General features: G+C 41.2%; 1 protein-coding gene and 1 long non-coding RNA gene across 3 annotated transcripts in view; one reads left to right on the forward strand and one right to left on the reverse strand.

Annotated features, from left to right (window-relative positions):
* The window catches only part of scn1laa (sodium channel, voltage-gated, type I-like, alpha), a 36,646-nt gene that overhangs the window by 5,447 nt on the left and 5,539 nt on the right, over positions 1-25,660 (reverse strand). Inside the window, exons 2-21 of one of the 2 annotated variants that reach the window (XM_030427808.1) lie at positions 24,889-25,205; positions 23,739-23,857; positions 23,468-23,566; positions 23,254-23,382; positions 23,001-23,095; positions 21,332-21,535; positions 20,942-21,005; positions 20,657-20,798; positions 18,517-18,723; positions 17,778-18,047; positions 16,782-17,150; positions 15,881-16,013; positions 15,526-15,764; positions 15,269-15,442; positions 14,827-15,180; positions 14,227-14,703; positions 4,127-4,259; positions 3,870-4,024; positions 3,124-3,297; positions 2,866-2,988 (exon numbers count right to left, since the gene is read on the reverse strand). In XM_030427808.1, the coding sequence (XP_030283668.1) occupies positions 2,866-2,988; positions 3,124-3,297; positions 3,870-4,024; positions 4,127-4,259; positions 14,227-14,703; positions 14,827-15,180; positions 15,269-15,442; positions 15,526-15,764; positions 15,881-16,013; positions 16,782-17,150; positions 17,778-18,047; positions 18,517-18,723; positions 20,657-20,798; positions 20,942-21,005; positions 21,332-21,535; positions 23,001-23,095; positions 23,254-23,382; positions 23,468-23,566; positions 23,739-23,857; positions 24,889-25,152 (3,924 nt within the window). In that variant the 5' untranslated portion in view covers positions 25,153-25,205. The remainder of the gene's footprint in view (positions 1-2,865; positions 2,989-3,123; positions 3,298-3,869; positions 4,025-4,126; positions 4,260-14,226; positions 14,704-14,826; positions 15,181-15,268; positions 15,443-15,525; positions 15,765-15,880; positions 16,014-16,781; positions 17,151-17,777; positions 18,048-18,516; positions 18,724-20,656; positions 20,799-20,941; positions 21,006-21,331; positions 21,536-23,000; positions 23,096-23,253; positions 23,383-23,467; positions 23,567-23,738; positions 23,858-24,888; positions 25,206-25,660) is intronic. The other variant, XM_030427809.1, reaches the window with a different exon arrangement.
* Positions 12,529-13,656, forward strand: LOC115587807 (uncharacterized). Its single transcript, XR_003985182.1, has 2 exons — positions 12,529-12,846; positions 13,568-13,656. It is a non-coding gene; the product is annotated as an uncharacterized LOC115587807 (long non-coding RNA).

Raw genomic sequence — 25,660 nt, forward strand, 5'->3', positions numbered from 1 at the left:
AAAACATGAAGGAGTCATGTTAAAGAATCCAGCAAACAATATTCAAAACAATGACATTATAATGGAAACTACTGGAGCCCGACTGACGCACATGAAAAGCTGTTCATGCAAATGAGGGAATACACTGGCTATCACATGAGGAAAGACCATCGGCTCATCAGTGCTGTAAAGCTAGACCACCACAATACGAAAGCAGCTAATCAATACATGCTACATTGATTTCAGCAGCCAACTAACCCTCCCCCTCAGTTACATAAGTTGTCAAACCCTATTTAGACCATGCTTGCACAGTAAAATATTGTAATAATATGACATATAAACACTTAAAAACCAAAGGTTATTTCATTTTTCATTGTAATAAACAGAGCGCCAATAGTTTGACATTCTGGGAAATAGCTTACTCGCTTTCTTGCTGAGCGTAAGATCAATGGACCCTATTCACACGGAGGCTATTTTCCTCTGACGTCACCCTCAGGGTGGGAAGATCAAATGCTGGGAAAAAGTTGTGCTGCTCTGTTCCAGGCTGTAAATCATTTTAACATAGGGAATCTGAAAAATAATTATCATTTCACAGCTGAATCAGATGAAGCAACTGAAAAGCTGATGGATAGTGAACATCTGGAGTGACATCAGGCCATATTACAAGGTAAAACAACATATTTAACATCCCATTAGCTAAGGCTAGCATTCAACCACTTCTTAGCTAACATTACTGTTTGATTACTTCCAGTGTGTGGTCACTTCTGAATTCCAATAAATGTGCCCGAGATGTGAGGTGATTTTTTTTTTTTTGACATTCTTGTTGTAGCGTGTAACACTATCAAATGGTAATGTTAGCTTGATTGGGTGCCAGTAGGTGGATTTTCCCTTGAAATATGGCCCATTGTCCCTCCAGATTCTCACTATGCTATCCCTTTTCATTGTCTTTTCATGTGATCAATCAGGAAGCAGTGAAATAATAACAATTTCTCAGTTTATGTGACTTGCAACCTGTAAACACAGCTGTACATTTGAGCTTTGCAACGTGGCTGTGATTTAGCGAGTAAAATGGCCGCAACCTGAATAAAGTCTAAACCACCTTGTGTCTATCTGTGATATGAAGCCAAGGCCAGGAGAGGGTTAACTTCTGCGACCAACACCTCTAAATATCAATAATTACCACGTTTTATCTCTTAACATGTACAGATACGTCTAAAGTGCTTATGAATAGTTATGATCTGAACAATTTCTGACCTGGGAGCAGTAGTAGTCACTGCTGTCCATAAAATGGTAGGCTACTCTCCACTTGCACAATGTAGTTTGACATATATTCGCTAGTTGAACATCAGAAAACTGTGCTAACACTGCAGGACATGTCTCTGTTAATGCTCGTAAAACACACAGTATATCATGATTCAAAACTACTAATCCTCCACGGTGTGCATTTAACTAGTCAAGTTCACTGGTTCACTGGTTAAGCCTGATCAGGAGAGACAGAAAAGTAGAGACCAAATTATTCACACGCAGACAATAAGACAAATACTTTAATTTAATTTGGACATTACTGATTTAATCTCTCAACCATAGTCTTCTTCAAATCAACCAAGAACAACTAATATCTCTCCAAGCTGAAAGTTGGCAGCCCTAAATCATCACTCAGCTAAAATGTGTAAGCACAATCCCCAAACGGTTAAATAATTCCCTTAGTCAAAATCCCACACCAGTGGGGTATAATTAGACAGTAATTTACAGATAGCGAAGTTGAGGAAATATATCAGCTGGAGATAGAGGATTAGGAAAGGACAGGAATGTTTCATGTACATGCAATACATTTTTTGAGGTATCTGCACCCTAGGTCTAGCAAAGTCAAAGGCTGTATTTGAAAACACCAAATATAATAGCAGTGTACTTGTATAAGAGACTGGCCTAACTCTTTTACTGTTTCCCACAATGCAAAGCACTTGGGAACAAGCGATCACACTAACAACAGGAATTTTTGGAAGCGCTTTCATCACAAAATTCACCTTGGACCATTTTGAGGTGAGAAATAAACTGTGCTGATTTCCAAATAATTAAAATTCAATTCAGTGTAGCTGGGTGCTAAACAGAGCATCCTCGGTTGACGGGAATCTCTAGTGTGCACGATCTATAGGCCACACAAATGGAAGATCCAGGTATTTTCATGCCAGGGAAGACAAGCTTTTTGGACTTCAAGCACCACTGAGAGGCTTTCAATGGAATGAATGGGGCACAATCTCCAAAACTGTATCCAGGTTACTTGATACATCCATGGTTAACCCACACTCACTCACCCACCCACGACTTCAGTAACATTCGGCAGAGGAGAGCCATGCTCAAAACGGTAACGCCTGGCCCACATTGCATACCTAAGCAGCATGTGATGGCTGTGTTACTGATCTTCTGTAGCTGCTACTGCTAACCCTATCTTTCCACATGGACTGTGCCTTTGATAACGACCAATAATGTTGATGACGAGATCTGACATGGACAGTGTTGCTGCTCTAACCTGATTAAATGGGAGCTGAAATGAGAAGCAAGATGCACAAGCACTGCTTATGCAGAAATGTTATTGTGTCATTATATTCCATTGGTTATATATTCTATTGAAATTATGCAGCTATTGCCAACAGGAAGTATTCATAATATGACCAAACCAGCATAGACATTAACATGAACAAAATGTCATCACGTTTCATGGGAAGGCATCCCGTTCGATTTAAGCAAGAATAACAATGATGATGTTATGCTGGATCTAGTGTATATTTATGTATGTAGTTGGTGATTCAAAATACAGCCAAAGTACTTTATGCTGGACTGCAGAGTGTCTTTGCACTGTACCAGTGCAGAGGGTGAGGAAACTCTTACCCTCATGCCTTCAAACCGTGACAGGGCTCGCAGGGGCCTCAGTGCTCGCAGGGTTCTCAGAGACTTGATGGCACCGAGATCAGAATATCCAATGGCATTGGCTACCATGCTGACCACTGAGACCTACGACACAGTGGCACCAAATGTCAGATCATTAGCAGAGGAGACGCAATACTCTCAGTTTTAAGGGATAATTGGTGAATACAAAAAAACAAAACAAAATAATTGAACAGTTGAATTCTATGTGTTTAAACCTACATCAACAATGAGGAAGTCAAGCCAGCACCAGGCATTTGTGAAATACTTGGCAAATCCATACGCCACCCACTTCAGTAACATCTCCAGAATGAAGACGTAGGTGAAGATTTTGTCTGCAAACTCCAACACTGTTTTAATGGTTTTCCTCCTCTCAATGTAGACATCTTCAAAGGCCTGAATGTGAAGAAAATGACAAGGAGAATTTAATTGTAAATATGAATACAAAATAAAATATACATCCTATTCAAGATATTGAATAAACTTTTCCAAATTTGAAACAAATCATAGCAGCGAGGTGAGACTATGCTAACCCAAATGTAACATTAAATTAACACATTAGCTTGAGATTCTTATGCATAACAAGTGTTGTCCAATACAATATCTACTACATGACAGAAGCAAAATTAAGTGTATAAAAATAAAACATGATACCATGGGATGGCATATAAATTACACAACATTTTTAAGGAAATTTTAATGCTGCAACACACATTTTAAGTTTTTTGTAGTTAAGTGTACCACTGATTTGTGGCCATGCAGGAAAGGACGAAGTCAGGTGACTTTTGTCAGCAATGTGGTAATAACAAATACTTGGTTTGTGTTTTGAAATTAAATGGCTTCAGGAAACAAAACTAATTTGTTACAACGCATGAAGCTGACATTTCTAACCTCGTACGCCTGTGAAATAACATGCTTAGGCTTTGGGCGGACGATGTTAAATGACTATTTATTGACATTTTTCTTACCAGTGCTCCACTGCTCAGCAGGATCATGAGGATGATGAAAGTCTCAAACCAGTTGTGCTCCACGATCCGGTAACAGGTCTTTCTAAGTGTCCACCACCTTTTCCACATGCCCACATCCACATTTACCTGACAACACTGACACTTTTGCACAAAGGCTGAGGAGGGACAAAATGGTGGTGGTGAGTTAGCAGTGTAAAATGCAATGTCAGTTTCACACAAAGTCTGTAGAGGGTTGCAGAGGTTGTAGCAATATTCACCATCAGGAAAGCAGCCGTCAGGTTCTATGAATTCTTCCAGTTCAACGTCTACCAGCTCTTTTCCCTCTCCGCCTGGAAGACCGTCCACTGTGCTGCCCTCGGAGGAGCTGGACTGGCCATCGTCATCTATATTCTGAGGATGAAGCCAAGTAAAACCAGTGTTTGGATCAAATGTATGAAGGCTGAAATAAAGAACGTGGATCAATGAGTATTTACTGTAACAAGATTAAATAAACATCTTAACATAAAAACTATCTGCCCTTCCTCTTCTTGCAGTAAAAAAACAACAAAAAAACAATAAACAAAGATAAGGGCATCTTCATTAGATTGACGGGAAAAGGCCAGTCGAGTGCTTGTCGACAGAGAAGGCAATAAAGAATCTACATTATAGTTATGTCTAGCTCCTTCATAATCTCCAGTTAACCCACAATGACAGAGCGATTTCTTCTTCTGTGCGTATTTTATTTTTATTTAAAGCCTATTTTACAGTTGCTTTGTCTGAGAGAAGAGGAACTTACCTGAATAAACAAAAATACACTGAAGCAAATGGTGTTGTTTTTTTACTGTCAACTCAAAAAGAACCTGGAAAAAGGAGATTTTTATTTAATTTATCTTAAGGAGCAATATGAACAAAGAGTAACTGCCAACTTCTGTAAATAGTAACTGCTGTTAGCTAGCTAGCTCCGTTAGCCATGCAGCTAGTGGTCCAGACTTTGACTTGAGAGAACTGGGGATGTGTTGGTGTTTTCAGCACTAGCAAAGGGGTTTCTGACTGCAATGGGACAGGTTAGCTAGTTAGCACGCTAACCACAGTAGAAATCCCTGGAACAAAATACACTTCATAATGTCTGTTCTTCAAATTCTGTTGATTATTTTAGGTAATGTCTAAATGTTATCAGCAGAAATTCTTACATAGTGCACCTCCAAGATGGACTCGGATGTTTGAAACTTCCATTTGATTTTTTGTCAACATCTGACCTTTCCTCAGCAAATTACAGCCCTTTATTATGATCCATAATCCTATATTTCATAAACTGATCATGTGTCCATTGAAAATGTACGTAGTCATAAGAGCAGGAATAAAATCCCAAACTACAATGGTCTGTCCAGTATGACTTGTTTTAACTGTCAAATGTTTGCTTAGCCAGTTAGAGACAAACAAAATATGCACAGTACTTGTTATACAGCCAGTCCCACGAAAAATAAAACGAAGTACATTTAATAAAGAAGAAAAAATCAGTGGAGATTTAAGAGTGGCTGTGTTGTACAGCAGCCACATGGTCCCTCTACTTCAGCTTGTTGTTGTATGGCTTTCTGCAGGGTGTGTCTCCTAATAGCCGGTAGATGAGAACCGCTTGAATGCCTTCCTGGAGAATGCAGGAACACTTTGCTGTCCTGGGACCAGCTAATGCAGTGCAGGGAATGATGTAAGCATGTTACTGTGAGCACTAAAGTCAGTGTGTTGATGGGTTGTACTTTAATTCATCCCTTCTGTTTCAGTAAACCGTGGCACATTAAATGTTACATTTCTCTCTCGTGGATTTGATGTCACGATGCAAAATCCATTCTCAGTTTTGTGAAAACCCCAGAAAACACAACAAAACAAAATGTCTCTAAATTTACTATAAAGCTTTCAGAGCCTCTGTAAAGTAGCAGCAAGCAAACAATGACTTTGCTTACAGATCTTCATGTGAAATATCTCCTGCAAAAAAGTCAAAAATTAAATGTCACGAGGAAATTAGCAACAATAACAATTTTGCAACAGCAGCCCCCTTAAGAGGAGCATTCTGCTACCAAGCACTCAGACTTAAATGGCACATAATGTAATTTATACGCTGGTATTTTCCTGTCTATATGGCTTCTCCTCGTTAAAGTGTCGTGGTATACGGGCTGTTCAGCGGAAACATGACGTCATGTGCTCATACCTCATTGCTATGGACTGTGGGTAAAGTGCTAGAACGTGACATCTTTGATGGAACATACCACTTAGCTACAACAACAGATGTGTTCACCAACTGCCGCAACTGACACTAAATTCTTCAACATCCATTACACATCATAATTATTAGTAGGTTTGGAACGATCTTCATAATCCACAGTTTAGATCAGACTTTGGCTTTTTAACTCCGCCAAGGATGTTATGTCTACCTGTGTCCATTCATTGGTTAGTTGGTTTGTCAGCAGGATCACACAAAACCTACAGAACAGATTTCCACATAACTTGGATGAGGGATGAGACTCAGCCTTGGAGAGACCCCATCAAGTTTTGGTGCAGATCAGCATAAAGGGACGGATGCAGGAATCTCAAAACTTTTTTGTTAATTTCTCAGTGAATAATACATTGATCTGGTCAAGAAAAAAGAAAGTGTATTGAGGTAGTTAGTAGGGATGTAACGGTTACCTGTGTCACGGTAAACCATGGTAAAATTCCCGACGGTGAAGGCATAGGCAACCTTACCTATGTTTCAACCGTTTCAATTGAAATGGGCTCCGGCAGCCTGGGGTACAGCTGAGCTGATCCCGTGGTTGCTCAAGTGCTCGAGCACCCACTGACAACGTTGAGCACCCACTGAGGAGCTGTCACCGCTGCTGTCACCGCTGTGCCGGTACAAGAAAATACTGGCCGGCCCTGCAGACAGTGGCGTAAGTATCGGCGGTGCAAGCATATGGAGCCAGAACGGTGACTTTAAAATTTGGCATCCAAAAAAAAATTGGCATTGAAAACAAAACCAGTACTGAAAACAGAAACATTGTCATTGAAACACTTGTATTGAAAACAGTTGTACTGGCATTGAAACAAGTATTGGCACTGAAAAAAGAAAGTAATTCAAATAATTCCAATGCAAAAATCTTATCATTTTATTTATTGGGATTTTTTTGTATTTTTCAATGACAATCTTCAGATTTTTTCTTCATGTCACTTTTTTTTCAGTGACAGATTTTTTTTACAATGTCAGTTTTTTTTCAGTGTCACTGATTTTCAGTTTCAACTTTCTGTCACTGTTTTGGCGTCGAGAGGGAGGGGCCTGATGGGAGGGGCAAGTAGAGCGTGGTTTGCATATCATTTGAGAAGGTAATGGCAGCAGCCTGCGGGAAGGCGGGGCTGGACCGTCCAGCCACAATACAGTTGTAGCCGGCCGTCTCTGGGCAACACAGAGTCCAACTACCTCGCGGACTTTTCTTGAAGCTCTCTCCTGATATGTCCAAGTCTCTGTGTATCTGGTTCTGTCCCGGAGCTCCGGAGCCCCGCTCCTATATGCGTATGGAGTGTGGTGGTAGTACCGGGGTGCCGAGCACGGAGCATTAGCCACAGTTAGCACAACAGTAGAACAGCCTGTTGTCCCGAGCCGGGGCTGCAGCGCCGACTGCAGCGCTCTGGTCTGCTCCCCGAGCTCTGTGCCACCGCACCGCTACCGGAGACCAGAGACCAGAGCTCCCCTATAAACTCAGTTCATGTGAATAATATCACTATTCCTACAATGACTCCTTTGAGTCGAAGCGAATAAACTCAACAAGTCAGTATGCGGGTAAAGTCAGCTGTGATTGTGCTACTGTGGTTCATAGTAAAGAACAACAGACCGCTGTAATCAAGTAACAGACACATATTTTCATAACTGACTGACTTTTCTCCAAGCACTCTCTTTTATTGTCCGGTCTCTGTATGCGTGTGCAGCGGTACGGTGGCAAAGAGCTCGGAGACCAGACAAAGCGCTGCTGTCAGCGAGGCAGCCCCAGCTCGGAGCGACACAGCTGGGGCTAATGCTCGTTAGCTCCGTACTACTACCACACTCCATACGCATATAGAGACCAGAGCTCAGGAGCTCCAGTCTCCGGTAGCAGTAGGTGGCACAGAGCTCGGGGAGCAGACCAGAGCGCTGCTATCGGCGCTGCAGCCCCGGCTCGGGACAACAGGCTTTTCTACTGTTGTGCTAACTGGGGCTAATGCTCCGTGCTTGGCGCCCCGGTACTACTACCACACTCTATATGCATATAGAGACCGGAGCTCGGGAGCTCCTGGACAGAACCAGATACACAGAGACTTGGGCACATCAGGAGAGAGCTTGAAGAAAAGTCTGTGAATTAGTTGGACTCTGTGTTGCCCAGAGAAGGCCGGCACACAGGCCCTAAAATTGTGTATTATGGCTGGACCATCCAGCCCTGCCTTCCCGCAGGCTGCTGACATTACCTTCTCAAATAATATGCAAACCACGCTCTACTTGCCCCTCCCCTCAGGCCTCTCCCTTTCGACGCCAAAACAGTGACAGAAAGTTGAAACTGAAATCAGTGACACTGAAAAAAAACTGACATTGTTAAAAAAATCTGTCACTGAAAAAAAAAGTGACATGAAGAAAAAATCTGAAGATTGTCATTGAAAAATAAAAAAAAATCCCAATAAAATAAAATGATACGATTTTCGGACTTGAATTATTTGAATTACTTTCTTTTTTCAGTGCCAATACTTGTTTCAATGCCAATACAACTGTTTTCAATACAAATGTTTCAATGACAATGTTTCTTTTTTCAGTACTGGTTTTGTTTTCAATGCCAATTTTTTTTTTGGATGCCAAATTTTAAAGTCACTGTTCTGGCTCCATACAAGCGGTGCAGCTGCATGAAGGAAACAAAAAATAGCTGTCCAGAATTGCCACAGGCCCTGTTTTTGTGAATGAAATATCTGGGGGCGGGTCGGTCAGGTAACACTGAGTGGCCTTGATGCCTGTCAGTCATGATGAGTCGCGTCTCGTCACCTCTCCGCTGTGTCTGCAGCTGAGCACTGTGATGCATGTCTCTTTCCCCGGGCTGGGAGAGTTATCATACCGTAAAATACCAAATAATAGCCGGGGCGTTTATTTGGGACCAGGTGGCAATTTGGGACAGGAGTTTAATTCCATCCTCTCAAAAATCTGGGATGAAAATGTCACAAACTTCGCCAGCTTCTCGGTGAATTCTCTGGCATCCTTCTGCAAGTGAAGTTGTTGCGGCGGAGGAAACGATTCAGCCAACCAGCACTCCCTACAAACTCCTCATCTCTGCTGTCACTCACGGTGGCGTACATTTGTTCCACATCACCCTGATCATTTTGCGGGACACTCTCTCGTGGCGTGCCCGTTTGCTGATCACCCATCCCCGCATGTTTATTTCAAGCTCCTCGCTAGACTTCTTCCTCCCTCCAGCAGGCAGCCTGGCCCTGTTGCTGTCCTCCTCGGACAGACGCTGAAGCTCAGTTTGATTTTTTCGCCAATCTCTCACTCTCTTGGGGTCGACAGAGAAACGTCTACGCGCAGCAGAAATAAATAAATAAATAAATGAATAAATAAATAAGCCGTCCATCGGCCAATTATTGATCGGCCCACCGGGAAAAATCCCGGTACTCCCGATGGCCAGTCCACCCCTGCAATAGCAGTTATCTCCAGTGGCTGTGCGTGTATCCAAGCGTGTGTGTATGTGTGTGTGTGTGTGTGTGTGTGTGTGTGTGTGCGCGCGCGCACGCGCAGTGCGCACGAGCGTGCGCTTGTGTTTAGAGGCACAAAAAAAATATTTGCACCGGGGCCTATCACCATGATGTTACGCTACTGCCTGCAGATGTTGAGCTACATCTACACCAACAACCTGCTGGACCTGTACCCAAACCTCAGCATCGCCCTCCGACTGATGTTGACAGTCCCCGTGACTGTAGCAAGCAGAGAAAGGAGTTTCTCTCGCTTGAAACTAATTAAAACACACCTGGGTCATTCTATGAAAATGGTTGCTTTTTGAACAGCAATTTCATGTTTTATTTGTATTCTTTTTTTAACAACTAAAACATGGTCACATAACAGTTAACCACTTACCATTATAAATCAACATAAATTACAGCTTAATGTATTTTAATATTTTTATTACATTATATTAAAAAAATGCTTGTTCTGCCTTTTTGTCAATGGTGTTACCGATGTTTTAGATCATAATTCAGGCTTCCTGGGATGTAATTTGACAATTTCATTTGCATATATAATCAAAGAAAGAAAAGGTTAATGATATTATTAAGACCATTTTTAAAATGAGCAACATTTTAGTTTAAATATTTATGTGTACAGTATAATAATGTGACATTTTTCAATTTCTGTCACTCCCATTTTTACATAACTTTAGAATTAATTGGCATTGAGTCTTCAAATTTGAAATATCATATCCTTAAAATGTTTACTAATGAATGTTGCAACAGTTAGCTAGATACAAAAAACATATTCAAATAAAATGGACAACTCTGATGCCAGAACACCAATATGCCATACAGTAACACCAGTGATGCACTGTAACACCAGTGACACAATGTGAAGGAAATGGCACAACTGAAGATGTTTCAAACAGATGTTATCAGTCTATTTGTATTTCACCTCAAATATTTTCACATTAATGACTTGTTTTATTCATATTAGCTTGAAGTAGGTGGAGGGGTCAACAGAGTTTTTCCTGTACTGACTTTCTCTCTGTGCTTTGCCTGCCTGACCCGCCATTTCCTCCGCTCTTATCTTTACTCCCTTTCTGTGAGATCCTTCACTCTCTTCTTTTTTGAGTTTCTACATCATTTAAAGGGATATTCCGATGTAAATTTAATCCATAGTCTAAGACACTGTGACACTGAGTAAGGTTGGAGGCATAGACTGCAGTGTATTGTTATCGTGCAGTCTTTTCTGAGGTTGCTAAAACTACGTAAGCTAAGTTTTCTTGATCTAAGCTAGTGCTAGGTCAAGAAAACTTGATCTCTCAAGGCGGGGTCTTACTCAGTGGCACGGTGTGTTAGACCATGGATTAAATTTACGCTGGAATATCCCTTTCAGTGAGTTTGTTGGGTTTTTTTTTTAAAGGTACGCTGCTCTGCGTCCAGGGACAGCATCCCTGCGCTGTCTGTAGAGTCTTTGCTTTACAGCAGCACTCACCTTTGCCATATCTATACAAAGGAAAGTCATATGGTTACAATATTGAGTCAGCAATGAAATGCTAATAAGTCTGTTTTATGTAAATGCTGACATATCTATTTATTGTGGGGAAAGGGATTAGTGGTGCTAATGATTGTCACTGGTGTTACCCAAGGGTCACTGGTGTTACTAACTAGAACAGTAACACCAGTGACACATCGACAGACAAGATGGCCTATTCAAGATGGTGGACATTACAGGCAATACCACACCTCTTAACTTATAAATATATCAGCTAATCATACAATTTGATCAATTATTTTAATCAAATCTCCTTTCCCCTTACTATAAAATCTGTAACACCAGTGACACATCTTAAGTCTTCACATGAAATTATGAGTTAATTCTTAAAATTGTCATCATATGAAGAGAAGGTGCTGACTTGCCATGTGCTCTTCAAAATGGACACACCTCAAATGAGCTCTTGACCCAAGAAGATGTTTGCAGGGATGCAGCAGTTTTTCAAAATAAAGGTTTTTACAAATAGTAACACCAGTGACATGAAATCAAGGGACAGCTATTCTTTGTAAACTATTATAATTATTAATTGATGTTTTCATTTTTTTTAGTATTATACTAAATAACTATAACACTTTACTTTGTATTATGATCTTCAAAACAGGAGAAAAACATTAATTTATATTCAAAATATGTCACTAAACCATGACTCCTTACCCAAGGGACAAGCCATATTCATGGCGCTAACCATGCTCTTCAAGATATATATATAAAAAAATGTGCATTATAACTGTCTTATGTGTGGTTTAATAACAAGAACACACTTCAATTACAACAAAACATGTATATTTTGTGTTATTGTTTAACATTTTTGAGTGTTTTTCCTGGTGAGTAATGCAGGGACAGGAAAGATACCATTTTCATAGAATGACCCACCTGAGGTCAACGATGCTGCAGGAGCGGCTGTCAGCCCTCGCTCAAATCTCAATTGAGCACGACGTCACAAGATCACTCGACAGAGATGACATAATTAGAGCATTCTCAGCACTGAAAAACAGAAAGGGCGGATTTCTGTAAAGGACGAGTCTGTCTGTAGCCTGTCTGTTCTTTTCCTGCACGCTGTCCGTGGTGCTAAAATAATGCGGAGCATTTTGCGCTTACTAGGCTACTTTTGTTGCCAATTTTCAAGTTCATGATTGTTATAGGTGTTATAGTTTTGGATTGTAATACGATACCTGTTCGTGTCTTAAAATGCACATAAATATGAAAAACGCGTCCTTGGGAGGCATGATGAGTTTAGGCAACTGCATCCTTTCAGTTTTCATTGCATCAGAGACATGGGCGAAAACATATTGGTAATTAAATGTTTTATGGGATAGGGCCTCATATGTAGTATTGAAACGGGCCCCCAGATGCCTAAGACCGCCACTGGGTGAAGGTTACCGTTTAAGTTTTAATTACCATGGTAACCGCCGCGGTCGGTAACCACGGTGTGGAAAACTCGCGGCGCATGCGTGCAAAGTGCAACATGCGCTTGTTATGTAGTATGTATGTATGTGAAGACATGGCGGAGGGAGGACGTGATAGTAGCGGTCCTCACGGCATTTTTCCACCTTCAAAGAGAACCAAATCTGAAGTCTGGGCTTATTGTGGTTGTTATAAGAATGCTCAGGACAGCTGGTCGAGGATGGCAGCCCTATCTGCAGAGCTGCGAGAACAAAGTTGCTGCGAGGGACGGCAACGCATCCAATTTACGTACTTTCACTTTACGACCATCACCCTCAACTGTTCAGCGAATGCAAGGTAAATTAACCTCAAGCTTGTGTGCATGATGTATGTGCATGTCGAGTTTTCTCTGTCTAATTTGCTGCTGTCACTAATGCAAACTGAGCAGATAGTGGTATAACGGAACAAAGTTAATCCGTGATGTGGCACGTTATTTGAACCGCTTATTAATAGTAGATTTCACTTTTTAAAGTCGACCTAATAATTCCCCAAACATTGATGCAGAGCTGCAGTGAGGAGGATTTGACACAAACACGTACTGGGTGGACTGAGTTAGTGAACAGAAACTGATTGAGATGACTGACTTTCATCTCAGCTCCGTTCACTGGAGCAGCGTCTACCCGTGGCTCAGCAACCATCTGACCAATCAGACTGACCGAGTCCACTGACAACAGACGAGCAGGCAGACAGAGAGACAGACAGTCAATATATATTAGTAATATCAGAAATATATAACACTTGTGGATTATTTGTAGAATAGACTATATATAAAGTATAATATAAAATGATGAATATAACCTGTGTCTAGATAGAAATAAGAGCCAAAATAGAGTATTCATATTTAATTTTAAAAACAATAATCCTTTTTGTTTTGATCTAAAAAATTATGCAACCTGTTCCTCACAAAAGTGATATGATCTAAATTGTGAGTTTTGTGATCTGTTGGTTGCACCCTTAGTATTAAGTAACAGTGACAGTAATAATTAATAATGACATTTTCTATTCATTTTTTTCACAGAGAGGTTCTGCTGGCCAATCGAGTGCTGCTGCCACTACAACTCATTCTTCCTCTGTAACGCAGACATTAAAGGACACGTTTCAAAATCAGGCTGCTTATGTGTCCTCATCACAAAAAGCCAATGACCTATTTTGCACAGTTTTGATACATTCTTTTATAATTATTTAATGTTGATTTTGCAGTGTTTTGTTAAGGTTTTGGATTTGGACTATTTTAATATATAATACATATATTTAAATATAAATCTTGATGAAATTATTTCAATTTATCAGTGTTTTTTCAACATTTTGAAGACATTTTTAAAAATACCGCGGTATACCGATAACCGTGATAATTTTGGTCACTATTACCGCGGTGTGAAATTTTCATACCGTTACATCCCTAGTAGTTAGTATCTCTGAGTGAGTACAATTAGGCTTGATTTAATTAAATGAGATTGTTGGGCCGTGGTGAAGGTATACACTCTACTGAGTGCCATTCTAATTTTGTTTTCTTAGTTGGGGGGGTGGGGGTTGGACCTTAGACTTTTGTATCATGGCTTTGGTTAGATGCTGGAATCATGACACACCGAATCATTCGTCTGATTTTGAAAAAACTGATTAGACTCGTTGATTTCATCCAAACAGACCAATTGGACAGATCCACATGAGCGTCCTTACCACATGGCATGCTACATCAGATGAGGCACTGCTGAAGTCCTCCGTGTTGAGGTTTTCAAAGTCAGACTCTCCCACAGCAATAGGAACGGTGATAGTCAGACTAGGATTGTTGATGAAAGACATTATGGAGTCGTCACTCTTGCTGCTGACGATGTACTTGTCTCCGCTTTTGTCCACTCCGGTCACATCCCCATTGCCGTTTCGAGAAAAATCTTTGATGGTATGGTTGGGGACACCATTTGGCCCTAAAGGTTTGTGAAGCTCCTCCAGTGATTTGTCCTCACCCTTCCCTTTCTTCACACACTTGAGACAGGCACAGCTGAAGCTGCTTCGGAGCATGGACTTGGCGGAGGCAATACCTCTGTGAATCCGAGCAATGGCGATCTGCAGATTGTTGGTGTCGCTGTCATCTTCTGTCGCTGCCAGGTTGTCGGCACTGAATGAGCTCAGCAGCAGGGCCAGGAAAAGGTTCAGCACCTATCAGATAATGACATGACTTCATTTAAGATTACATAAGCATTTAGCTAGTGTACGTTATGATGACAACATGTCTAACTTAGATAGGCTGGACTCATAATTGACCATAAGATAATAATGTACCACAAGGTTTCCAATAACCATGACCATCATGTAGACAATGATGCACATGGACATGTCAGCCACCTCCATACAGTCCCACATGGTCTCTATCCACTCTCCACAAAGCACTCTGAACACAATGAGGAATGAATGGAAGAAGTCCTTCATGTGCCAACGGGGTTTGCAGTCTTCAGAGATTTTATGCACTTTTTCTGTGTAGTTTTTTCCAAACAGCTGCATGCCGACCACAGCAAAGATGAACACGATGATGGCCAGCACCAGCGTCAGGTTTCCCAAAGCCCCCACGGAATTACCAATTATTTTGATCAGTGTGTTGAGAGTAGGCCACGATTTAGCCAACTTGAATACTCTCAGCTGTAAAAAGACAAAGAAAAAATAGTCGTTTCACATGTTTTGGCACTCACAATGCACTCGAATGTATTGACTATGACACATAACTTACCAATCTGAATGATCTCAGAACGGACATGCTCCCAGAATTTGACATACAAAACTCCAACAAGCTTAAACTGACAATGATTGCATCAAAAATATTCCACCCCTTCTGAAAGTAATAGTATGGGTCCAAAGCAATGATCTTGAAGACCATTTCAGCTGTAAAGATGACGGTGAATACCTTTAAAAAATAGATATATTGACTGTTACAAACTTGACTTGCAAAAAACCTTGTCAGTACTTTTCACTCTACTGTCCACTCACCACATTGCCCACGGACAGCACTAAGCCAAATCCGGGAGACATTGGATGATGTTCCATGGCCATAAACATTGTGTTGAGCACGATGCAAATGGTGATGGTTAAGTCTGCAAATGGATCCATCACGATTAGCCTAACTAGCACCTTGAACTTCAGCCATTGCGGACAACATTCCCAGATGAGGACGGCGTCGGCAAAATCGTACCAGAAAGGAGGACACTTCTGTCTCGACTCTTCAAGCTCTGATGCACGCAAGGGATGGCAAAACAAAGAAACAGACAAAACAATTATCTGAAAGTAGCATTTATCTTTTCAGTACTAAAGATAGGGTACTCAAGCCATGATGTCCATCACCTACCCTCCACTGTGCTGGTTATGACACTTGCTATACTAAGAGCCCTCTGTCTGGTGTCTGGGCCCTCGAGGAAGTCCATATACTCATGGTTTGTACCTCCATCGGCCAGTTTGCAGTCTGTGTCAGTGGTGTCAGCCTGTAGATAGAAACAATTGTTAACAAGGGAACTGTGAAAATAACTTAAATGTAACTATAGATATAGAGTTACTACAAACATGACAAACAGTGTCAGTATTTTATACCACAGTGCAAATTGGCAGAGGTAAATCAGAATAACAAGCAAAAAAGGAACTGCATTTTATAAAGTTGCCTTTCTCTACACCAATACGGAAATAGGTGCTTTGTAATAATAGCACCCGGGTCTGATGCTTTTCCAAATTTAATTTGAACAAAATGCGAAATGAAGACGGTGAACACAGTAACCATTAGCCAGCTTGACAGGAAAATCATCACAAAGTATGAATATCACTTTGACTTAAAACAAAATCATAAATGTGTTCACAAAAATGCATTCCCAGCTGAAATGAATAAAATCATACAGCTGCCATTTAACCAAAAACATGCTCTGGAAAAATTGCAATAAAATTGCTATAATGATGAATATGTATAGTTGATTGGTTGACATTTGAAAAACACCACTGGTATGGCCTTTTGAAAATGTCCAGTGTGTAGGATTTCGAATATTTAGAGGAAATCTGAATACTGTAACCTCACCGCTGGATGCCACCAAATTCTACACACTGGACCCTTAACTTCAATTGAAGGTACATAGTACAACCCACAGTGTGAATCAAACAGGAAAGGACAAAAGAAGAAGAAGACAAAAATCGAAATAAATAGCGCTATGGGCTGTCATCTATAGGCAAATGAAATAGGCCATCTGAGCCAGACAACCCTTTCTTACATTATCGCCGGTGGAGGCCATATCTACCATCACTTTAGGCAGAAGGAGCCCTCCAGGTGACGACAGGAGTGAATTCCCACCAACCAGGGAAACAACCCCGTTGCAGTCTACAGAGCTGTGCTTGATCCCATTGGGTGGATGTAAGAGATGCGACAAGTAGCTGCACTGGCTCATACTGCTACTGCGTCGATCTCTCCTGGGGAGAAACAAAGAGCCCCTGCGACTCAGGTTGTCCTCAAAAATGCTGTTCTCGTCGTCTGCAAACTCATTTTCTGAGCCCCCGTCTGGTGTTTGTCTCCGTAAACTGTACAGGCTGGTCCTGCTATTCCTTCTGGATGAGAACAGGGGTCCACGAAAACTCAGAAAGGACTAGGAGAGAAAGATACTCTTCAGTGGATACATGCCGATCGTAAAGAGGAAGGAACGGTGATGACAACAATCGTAATATTTAAAAACTGAAACAGAGGCGGCTTCTGTGGTAAAGTCGAGAAAATACTGCAAGAATGATGATGATGATGATGATGCTCATGAGGATATTGGTGAGCACTGTAGGGAAAGTGCAAAATTAAATACATGTGTTGATGATGACTGAGAGTGGTAAGATGATGATCATGGTGATGATGAAGAAGAATAAGATAGAGATATGATGGTCGAGATGATGATGATGATGATGATGAGGGAAGTGGTGGTAAGCATGACAAACACTGGAAGAATCGAATGTGTAAAATAAAAAATGCATCTTGGTGATGATCGACAATGACAAGATTATAAGAAGTTGATGAAGGCAAAGAAGAAATAGAAGAAGATGGTGTTGCTGATTATGATGATGATGATGTCAATAATAAAGCAAAAAAAAACATAATTTTTAAAGCCAGTAGAAAGGGGGCTTTAGAGTTGAGATATAATAAGCTGAAATCAGGGAAACACTTGAGGATACAGAGGTAGCAGAAAATCATTGTTTTCACAGACAAATCATACTGACAGATCGTACTGAACCTGATGTGCGGACGAGCATTTCATGTCGTAGGTGAGCTGGTTTTCGTCCACAGAGAAGCGGCAGCGACCTTTCTTCATACTGTCCTGTGACTCGGAATTAGGAAGCTGCTCGTCAGCCCCTTTGCCCTCCTCCTCCTTTCTTTTCTTTCGCCTGTTGCGTCTCTCTTTGGCACTTTTGGAGCTAAGCTTGGAGGCTTCAGAGGAGCTCTCTGTGCCGGTGACTTTTTTGCCGGCCTCCCCGCCCTCTGCAGCAGCTGCTGTTGCTAATGCCTGGAAAAGAGGCGAGAGAAAGGGATAAAACACTTGTACGAAATCTTTTGTGATTCTTATTTTGTTCAGTGAGTTCATCAACTGGAGGAGTTTAGCTTCCGTTTAACGACTGCCGTAAATCTATGAAAACCGTGACACCCGCAGAGAAATGCACACACTCAGAAACTGTGTCCTTGAACGAGTGATCAGGACTTCTGTAAGGTAATGAAGTCACAACTACAAGGTGACGCTGTGGTTCGATGTTTGTTCCATGTAAACATCGTAATGCAGACTCATAATCACTTATCTGTTATTTAGCTGAAAGTTAATTAATTTACTAGGAAGCAACCTTTACCCCCTGAACCCTATTTCATAACCACAATCTAATTCCTAGCCCTGAAAACAAAACGCATCCCGACTTTATGTTATTCAGTCGAAACCTGTCGAGCGATGATACGACATCGGGATCTTGGACTGCTCTTTAATATACCTGGGCTTCCTCTTGTTGCCGTTTCAGCTGCTCCATAATGGCCTGAAACTCCTCCTCCTTCTCCTTCGCCTCCTTTATGGTGACCTGGCACTGCTCCTCGTAGGCCATAGCCACTACAGCCAGGATCAGGTTGATGAGGTAGAAGGAACCGAGGAAAATCACCAGCACAAAGAAGAGCATGTAGTACTTCCCCGAGGCCCGCAATGTCTGGAAGGAAAAACAAAAGAAGTTAGCATATTTATATTACTCATAGTTATTTCTTCGGTAAATCACTTGGTAACTGTTTTGTGACGAGTTTGCTGTGTAGATTTCCACACCATATTGTCAACTCTACTGTCATATTCATCCAGTACAGTTGTGATGATTGTACAGTCACTGTTACCAAGCCTGCTGACTTTTATTTAAGGATTGTCAATTTTGGCTTTGGGTATGGTCAGGTAGAAGAAAAACACAAAAACATAACAGAGAGATTTATTATATCTGTTCGGTATCATGACCAAGAGATGTTGACATATTGAGCTGGTTGATAGTCCCAAAACAGGAAATGCAACCTAACTACACAGGGTACAGAAAAGATTTCCACATGGGACCTTTGTTAAATTACTGTTTGCTTTACGACATGCAGGCCCAGTCAACAGACACCCATTTGGCTTTAGGGCCGTTGAAGTTGTGTTTGCCTAGGTCACGGAGGGACTCATCTTTTTTCCCTCTGACCAAGATGCACCTGCACTTCATTCAGAGGTTTGTTTGAACACGTTTAGTAGCAGCATTGTTGTCACGATCCCCTGCCTCCTTGACCTGCTGCCACTCCCCGAGTGATTGTGTAAGTGGAAACAGGTGTGCTGGAGTCAGAGCAGAGCCGCACAAGCTGCACCTCATCTCTATGATCAACATATCCATTGATACTTAGCCCTGCTACTACTCCCACTCTGCCAGATCGTAGCCTTTTGCACCAGTCAGTTCATGCTTTGAGCAGTTTTACTCACATCATATCATCAGTTGATGCCCTTGTCCACCCCCTCCCCTGTCTCCTGTTTCCCCTGCAGTACCGTCTGCTCTGGTTCAAACCCCTCTATCGAGCCCCTCGTCCTGTCAGCTCCGCCTCCCTGCCATGGATCCACGCTCTTCCTAGTTTCAAGCCCAAGCCTTAGTCAGGCCTCATAACTTAGAAACTTCTTAAGTCCAAAAAACTATTTTATCTCAGCTTTAGATGATGTTTAAGATTTTCTGTCCTGAATTCACAGTAACAGCCACGTTATGATTACAAGGCTACTCAAATTGTAATTGTTGGAGAAGCTAACACTACAGTTAGCCAGTTAGAGAAGCTAACACTGCAGTTAGCCTTTTGGAGAAACTAATATTGATGGCAGCCTGTTGGAGAAGCTAACATGGATGTTAGCTTTTTGCAGAAGCTACCACTGATTTTAGCCTGTTGGAGAAACTAACACCAAGTTAGCATACTGGAGAAGACACTTATGTCAGCCTGTTGGACCAGCTAAAGACAAATGTTAGCCTCTTCGTGAAGCTAAAAATAGCCTGTTGGAGAAGTTAACAATAATGTTAGCCTCTTGGAGAAGCTAACACTGATGTTAGCCAGCTGGAGCAGCTAGCACTGACGTTAGCCTGTTGCGAAGCTTAGAGCTACCCATATTAGCCTGTTGGAGAAGCTAGCATAAATGTTAGCCTATTAGCTTCAAATTTCCCAGACCATATATCAGTGGGTTTATAGCTTCTCCTCCATATACAGAACAATTGAGTAATTGATGCTAAAACTGAGTGTCCGTCTTTTCTTGGCCATTATTGCAAGCTAGCCAGTGAAGTGAATTGAGACGGTCATGGATAGCCTACAGACAGTCTTGTATAGATTCTTAACACGGAAACAGGCATGAAAAGATGAGTGCCAATTGAATAACTGAGTGAACAGTTCTAATCTGGATTTCTTAAAATAAAATACAAGGTTTGAGATAGGACAGCACTCAGTCTTACTTTGTCTTGCAAAAAAAGTTAAATGATTGGTGTGCTACTACTACTATGTAAAGCATTTAGTGACTGATATTCTTGCAGCTTGATCAAAATAATTGTTTAAATGTATTATATGGCCAGAAAAGGATCATATAGTCTTTGATAATCCACTGCCTACCTGCTGGTAAAGGTTTTCCCAGTAATCCTGTGTCATCAGTCTAAACAGAGAGAGGAAGGCCCAACCAAATGAGTCAAAGCTGGTATAACCAAAGTCTGGGTTATCTCCTCCTTTCTGGCAGCTGTAGCCCTCTGGACACGCCCTGCAACAAACAGAGAGTCCTAGAAAAGTTCAGAAGGAATCATACTGCTGCCTATTCAGGTGTTACGGTGACGTTAATGCAGAATCAAGGAGTACATTAATTCTATATTGTACCAAGTCTCCTGGTAGCTGGAATTAACTTACCCAGCTCCACTGCCGTTTCCACAAAGCAAGGGATCCCGTTTGTCTGGGAGGTAGTAGAAATTACCTGATGAGGAAAGATGGAAAATCATTAAATACTGAGGACTGTGGTTGTCAGCAGTGGTGGCAAACAAGCCCATGATAGAAACTAAATTCTGATCTCTAAATCAAGTCCAACAAAAACGAAACAATAAAAAGCCCATGTACAGTGGGTGGTGTATGTTGCTGGCTTTTTGTATTTGATTCCATTTGATTGTAGATATGCACCTACTAATGTGCTAAAGGTAAAATCTAAACAATGTTAAGAATGAGTAATATCCTTACCAAGGTCTGTTTTTATGCATTTTTGTTGCGTCCTACTCAAACTAGAAATGAGGAAAATTAAATACTCACTTTCATTTTCTGCAACTTTGGTCCAGTTGACATTACTTATATTTGTCGCATTTGCTGGAATCAGCATACACTTATGCTTCAGCTGGCCCATGAACAGTTGCAATCCTATGAGGGCGAAGACGCTCAAGCAGAAGACGGTGAGGATCATCACATCGGCAAGCTTCTTCACCGACTGGAACAGAGCGCCAACGATGGTTTTCAGTCCTGCCAGATACAGTGCCACTTAATAAGCAGTCAATTAAAAAAACGTTTTCAACATTAACAGCAAACAAGTGCAAATAATACAAAGTGCTGCCAGTGAGCACGGGCTTTAAAAGGGTACTTTTTATCGATACTATCAAGCATTCACTGAGATTCTGGGGTGTTATGCTCAATCATCTAAACTCAGGCAGAGATGGGTTCTGGTAAAACTTCAAATTTCAGACTTGTAGTCTTCTCTCCTAACGCTGACTTGCCTCAAGTGTTATCACTCCATTAATGTGTCACATTAAAGTGTGTTTACAGGTCTTTGAGAGTACTACTGTCTGTCTGAAAAAAGTTGTATGAAGCCTTTTGTGGCTCCCGAGGAAGCTGCATGTAATCTCATGAACTGTCTCTGGTGATTTCACTCAGTGGCTACAGTGCATTGTGGGTATTGTAAACACCAGGTTTTAAAAAGAAAGCAGAATACTCAGCAAAAAAAAGCAATAGTTATGCAACTGGTTATGCTGTATTGATCCTGATAATTTCTTTTTAAACTGCAATATGGAGTAAAATGCTGGACCAGTGGACTGCTTTTCAAAACTAGATCCTACATTACCCACAATGCAACTTAGCCACTGAGTAACATCACTCCATGCTATTTATCAGATTACACGCAGCTTTCTCTCTCTCTCTTTTTTATCTTTTTATAAAAAATGTTTCACATATGAGGTCGTATCATTCCCCAAGACCCGTAAACACACTTTAATGTGTTAAAGTTGCGGGGTTACCCTTTAAAGGCAGTTTATCAGATTTTTCCAGTGTTTCAGTAATTCCACAATTTCCAAAAACATCTAAGCTATGAGATAAAGATCTTTCAGAGGTTTTTATAGCAAACACTTGAATTATAAGAAGCTTCTTTATCCACCCCATTTTGATAACATTGTGTCACTGGGTTTTTTACAACATTGAGGTCTTTTACGGTAATCAGACGGAAGAAGTTAACACAGAACAATAGCATCATGCATGTCAGGGATGGCGCACATACAACAATATGTGACACACCCTCACCATAGATGAGATTAACATTTTGCCTCATTAACCAAAAGCAAAGAGGAGCACAGTCAAGGCAGTCAAGGAATAGTCTCAGTAATCAGAAGCATCGCTGCAAGAAACGCAAGGAGCAGATTTAAAAAAAAAGACATGAGCAAATGGCACAGATCTCATAGAGTATCTGCTTAATCGTCCTGATCTCCGTGCCAACACTGTGCGTTACAGTCTAACAGCTGTATCCAGAAACTGATCTGTTGAAGACCTGGGTAGACACCCATTACAACTCACCTGGTCATGCCCAAGACCACTTTCAGAATTGTGCATACATGTCACGACAGTTGCATGAGGGGAGGCGATTGAAGGAGGGGAGGTTTAGGTGTAGCAGGAGAAAATCGTGCAAGAGAGTAACTAACGTGCACAAGCTCCTGCTTCTTACCTGGGATAACTGAAATAGCTTTCAAAGCCCTCAGCACTCTGAATGTGCGAAGAACTGAAAGGTTGCCTAGGTTAGGTACAAACTCTGTTACATACCTGCAGAGAAATTTGGAATTATTCAAGAATAATGAATGAGAAAAACAATTCACATAGCACATATTGAAGCCTACTCCATACTGAGGAGGCTTCGGGGAAAAGGTGCAACACTTGCTGTAATGTTTATGTAATTTACAGAACACGTGGCGAGTACTCACGCCAGGACAATGACAGAGAAATCCAGCCAGTTCCAGGGATCTCTCAGAAATGTGAACTTCCCTATGCAGAACCCTCGAGCTAAAATTTTAACAAGGGATTCAAACGTATAGATTGCAGTAAATGTGTACCTGTTGGAAACAAAAAACAAAGTCGTTACACTAAGTGAATTTTCACTAAGCATGCGATTCTGTGTGCAGTTCATGAGAAACTCACTCTAGATTCTTGGACCACATGGGTGGGTCACTCTGTGCACTCTGTGTCATAAGTACACAGTTGGCGAGGATAGTGCACATGATCAGCAGGCTGAACAATGTGCGGGCAGTTGTCAAGGAAAAGACACTTGTTTGTTTTTACTTTATCATGTCTGAAGCACGGTAGCAATGTAAATAATTCACCCTTCATGTACACAGCAAAGTAATCATAGATTTAGCGGCTCATAAACATGATTCATGCATATCAGATGAGTATCTCGTTGAAAGGATATGAGTGTACCAAAATCTTAATTGATATTCTTCTGACTAGGTTGAAGGAGCTCAGGAGGTACAAGGCAGGAGCGGCGTTGAAGCGATAGATGACATTTCCTTTGTTTACTACTATGAAAGTCTAACAGAAAACAGGACATATACACATTACTTTAATTTCCGTGTGGCTGACTTGCAATATCTCATTCTAGTTTTAAAATAATAAATCATGCTATATCGGTGTTACTTAATCTACTAATCAAAAAGTAGTTTAGCCCAACGAGATATAGCATACATCTTTTGTATCATATCTAATCACAATTTTTTGTCAAAGCCTCTGGCAAGATGACAACACGCTGCCGGATGAGAGATTCCACATTTCAGGTCAACTCTCCTCCAGTCTCTTTGAGAAACCACTAATAATACCTGCCTATTACTTTCAGATGTAGTCGTGTAATCTAGTAATCTACTGGAAGACAAAAAATGTGACCAAATCTGAAAAGTGTTGAATTCTAAAGAAGACAGGATCTGAAACAGAGCGTTTTTTGAGAATTAAATCATGTAAACCTTTTCCAGTAGTAACCCAAAATCACAAGTTTAATATGTCTCCTTTAGAATGTGTAAAGATATTTATTTCATTGACACTTTGTGAGTTTGTTTTGTTTACTTATTAGACTAAGTAGTGACCTGGCCACACGCCTACATCTCCCACCTGAAACTATGGGTTACAAAGTATTATGAAACAAAACGGGTCGAGGGGCTAGCTGGTTAGCATGCTAACTTCAGTGGCTATCTCAGAAGACACATGGACAGCCTTGACATGGTCAACAATTGTTGATAATGCAAGTTCATTTTTTTAATGTCTTAAACAAAACTTACAAGGTCACAAGGTAACTGTATCGTCAATTTTAGGGTTTTTTAAAAAAGGAACTGTGTTAGTATACTTTGTCTTACATCTACTTTAGAATAAAATTGATGTTTGCCCCTTTAATGGAGCACCGGTTATCATGAAAAGAAGTTTCATCATTTAAAAAAGAATCTATGTTTTGAAGATGTAATCCTCAACAATGTAACTATGATCTTATTTCACAATTTATAGTGACTTATTTGTTGTAATGTTACCACCCAGTCCTGCTGGCATAGATGTTTTTCATGATGTCTCAAACAACCTACTGTCTGATTGTGGTAGTATGGATCCAGGTCCTCCAGCGGTGTCGACACCAGTGATTTAGGAACATCCCCATACAGAAGAGGGACTGGTGTGCCCGCCTCCAGGTCACGGCTGGGTTTGGCCCTATTCTCGTCATTGCGTTTTTTCTTCTCTCCCTTGGGCTTCTTGCTCTTCTCCTCAGCGATGCGTTTCTTGATGGCGCTGAGGGACTCACGGCTAAATGGGCGGAAGCTGTCTGGACCTGGTGGTACAAGCAGCTGTGCCATCTTTTCATCCTGCACCTTCAGAATGAACAGCTAGCCTCCAACATGAGAAGCCCCTGAGGGGAAAAAGCAGTTGATTAGAGTTGGACGGCTTCTTGAGAAGATGAGTCATGTCGTCCATGAAAAATAACTTTCAAGGAGACGAGAGGAGACGAGAGGAGAGGAGGGGAGAGGAGAGGAAGGTGGGTGTGGTTCTGTTCTGTAGCCAGAGATCATCATCTCAGGAAGTGGCAGGCTATAATGAGGCCTCAAGATGGCTGTCATGCACATAAATTCCTGCCAGCTCTGGTAAAATTAGATCTAATTATCCGCTCTTCTGTAGATAAAATTAAGATGTGACGTGACAATGATCAATTCCAGGTGAGATTCTTGCTCCTCTCCCTCCATCCCTCAAAATGAAAAGAGACCACTTTCCCCCCTCGGAGCCTGAGACAGAGCGGCAGGAGGAGAAGATTCATCCTGCTAATAGGCCTGACTGGTATGATGTGTTAGGCAGACCTATGCAGTATAA

The sequence above is a fragment of the Sparus aurata genome, chromosome 9, assembly GCF_900880675.1.
Source record: "Sparus aurata chromosome 9, fSpaAur1.1, whole genome shotgun sequence".
Lineage (NCBI taxonomy): Eukaryota > Metazoa > Chordata > Actinopteri > Spariformes > Sparidae > Sparus > Sparus aurata.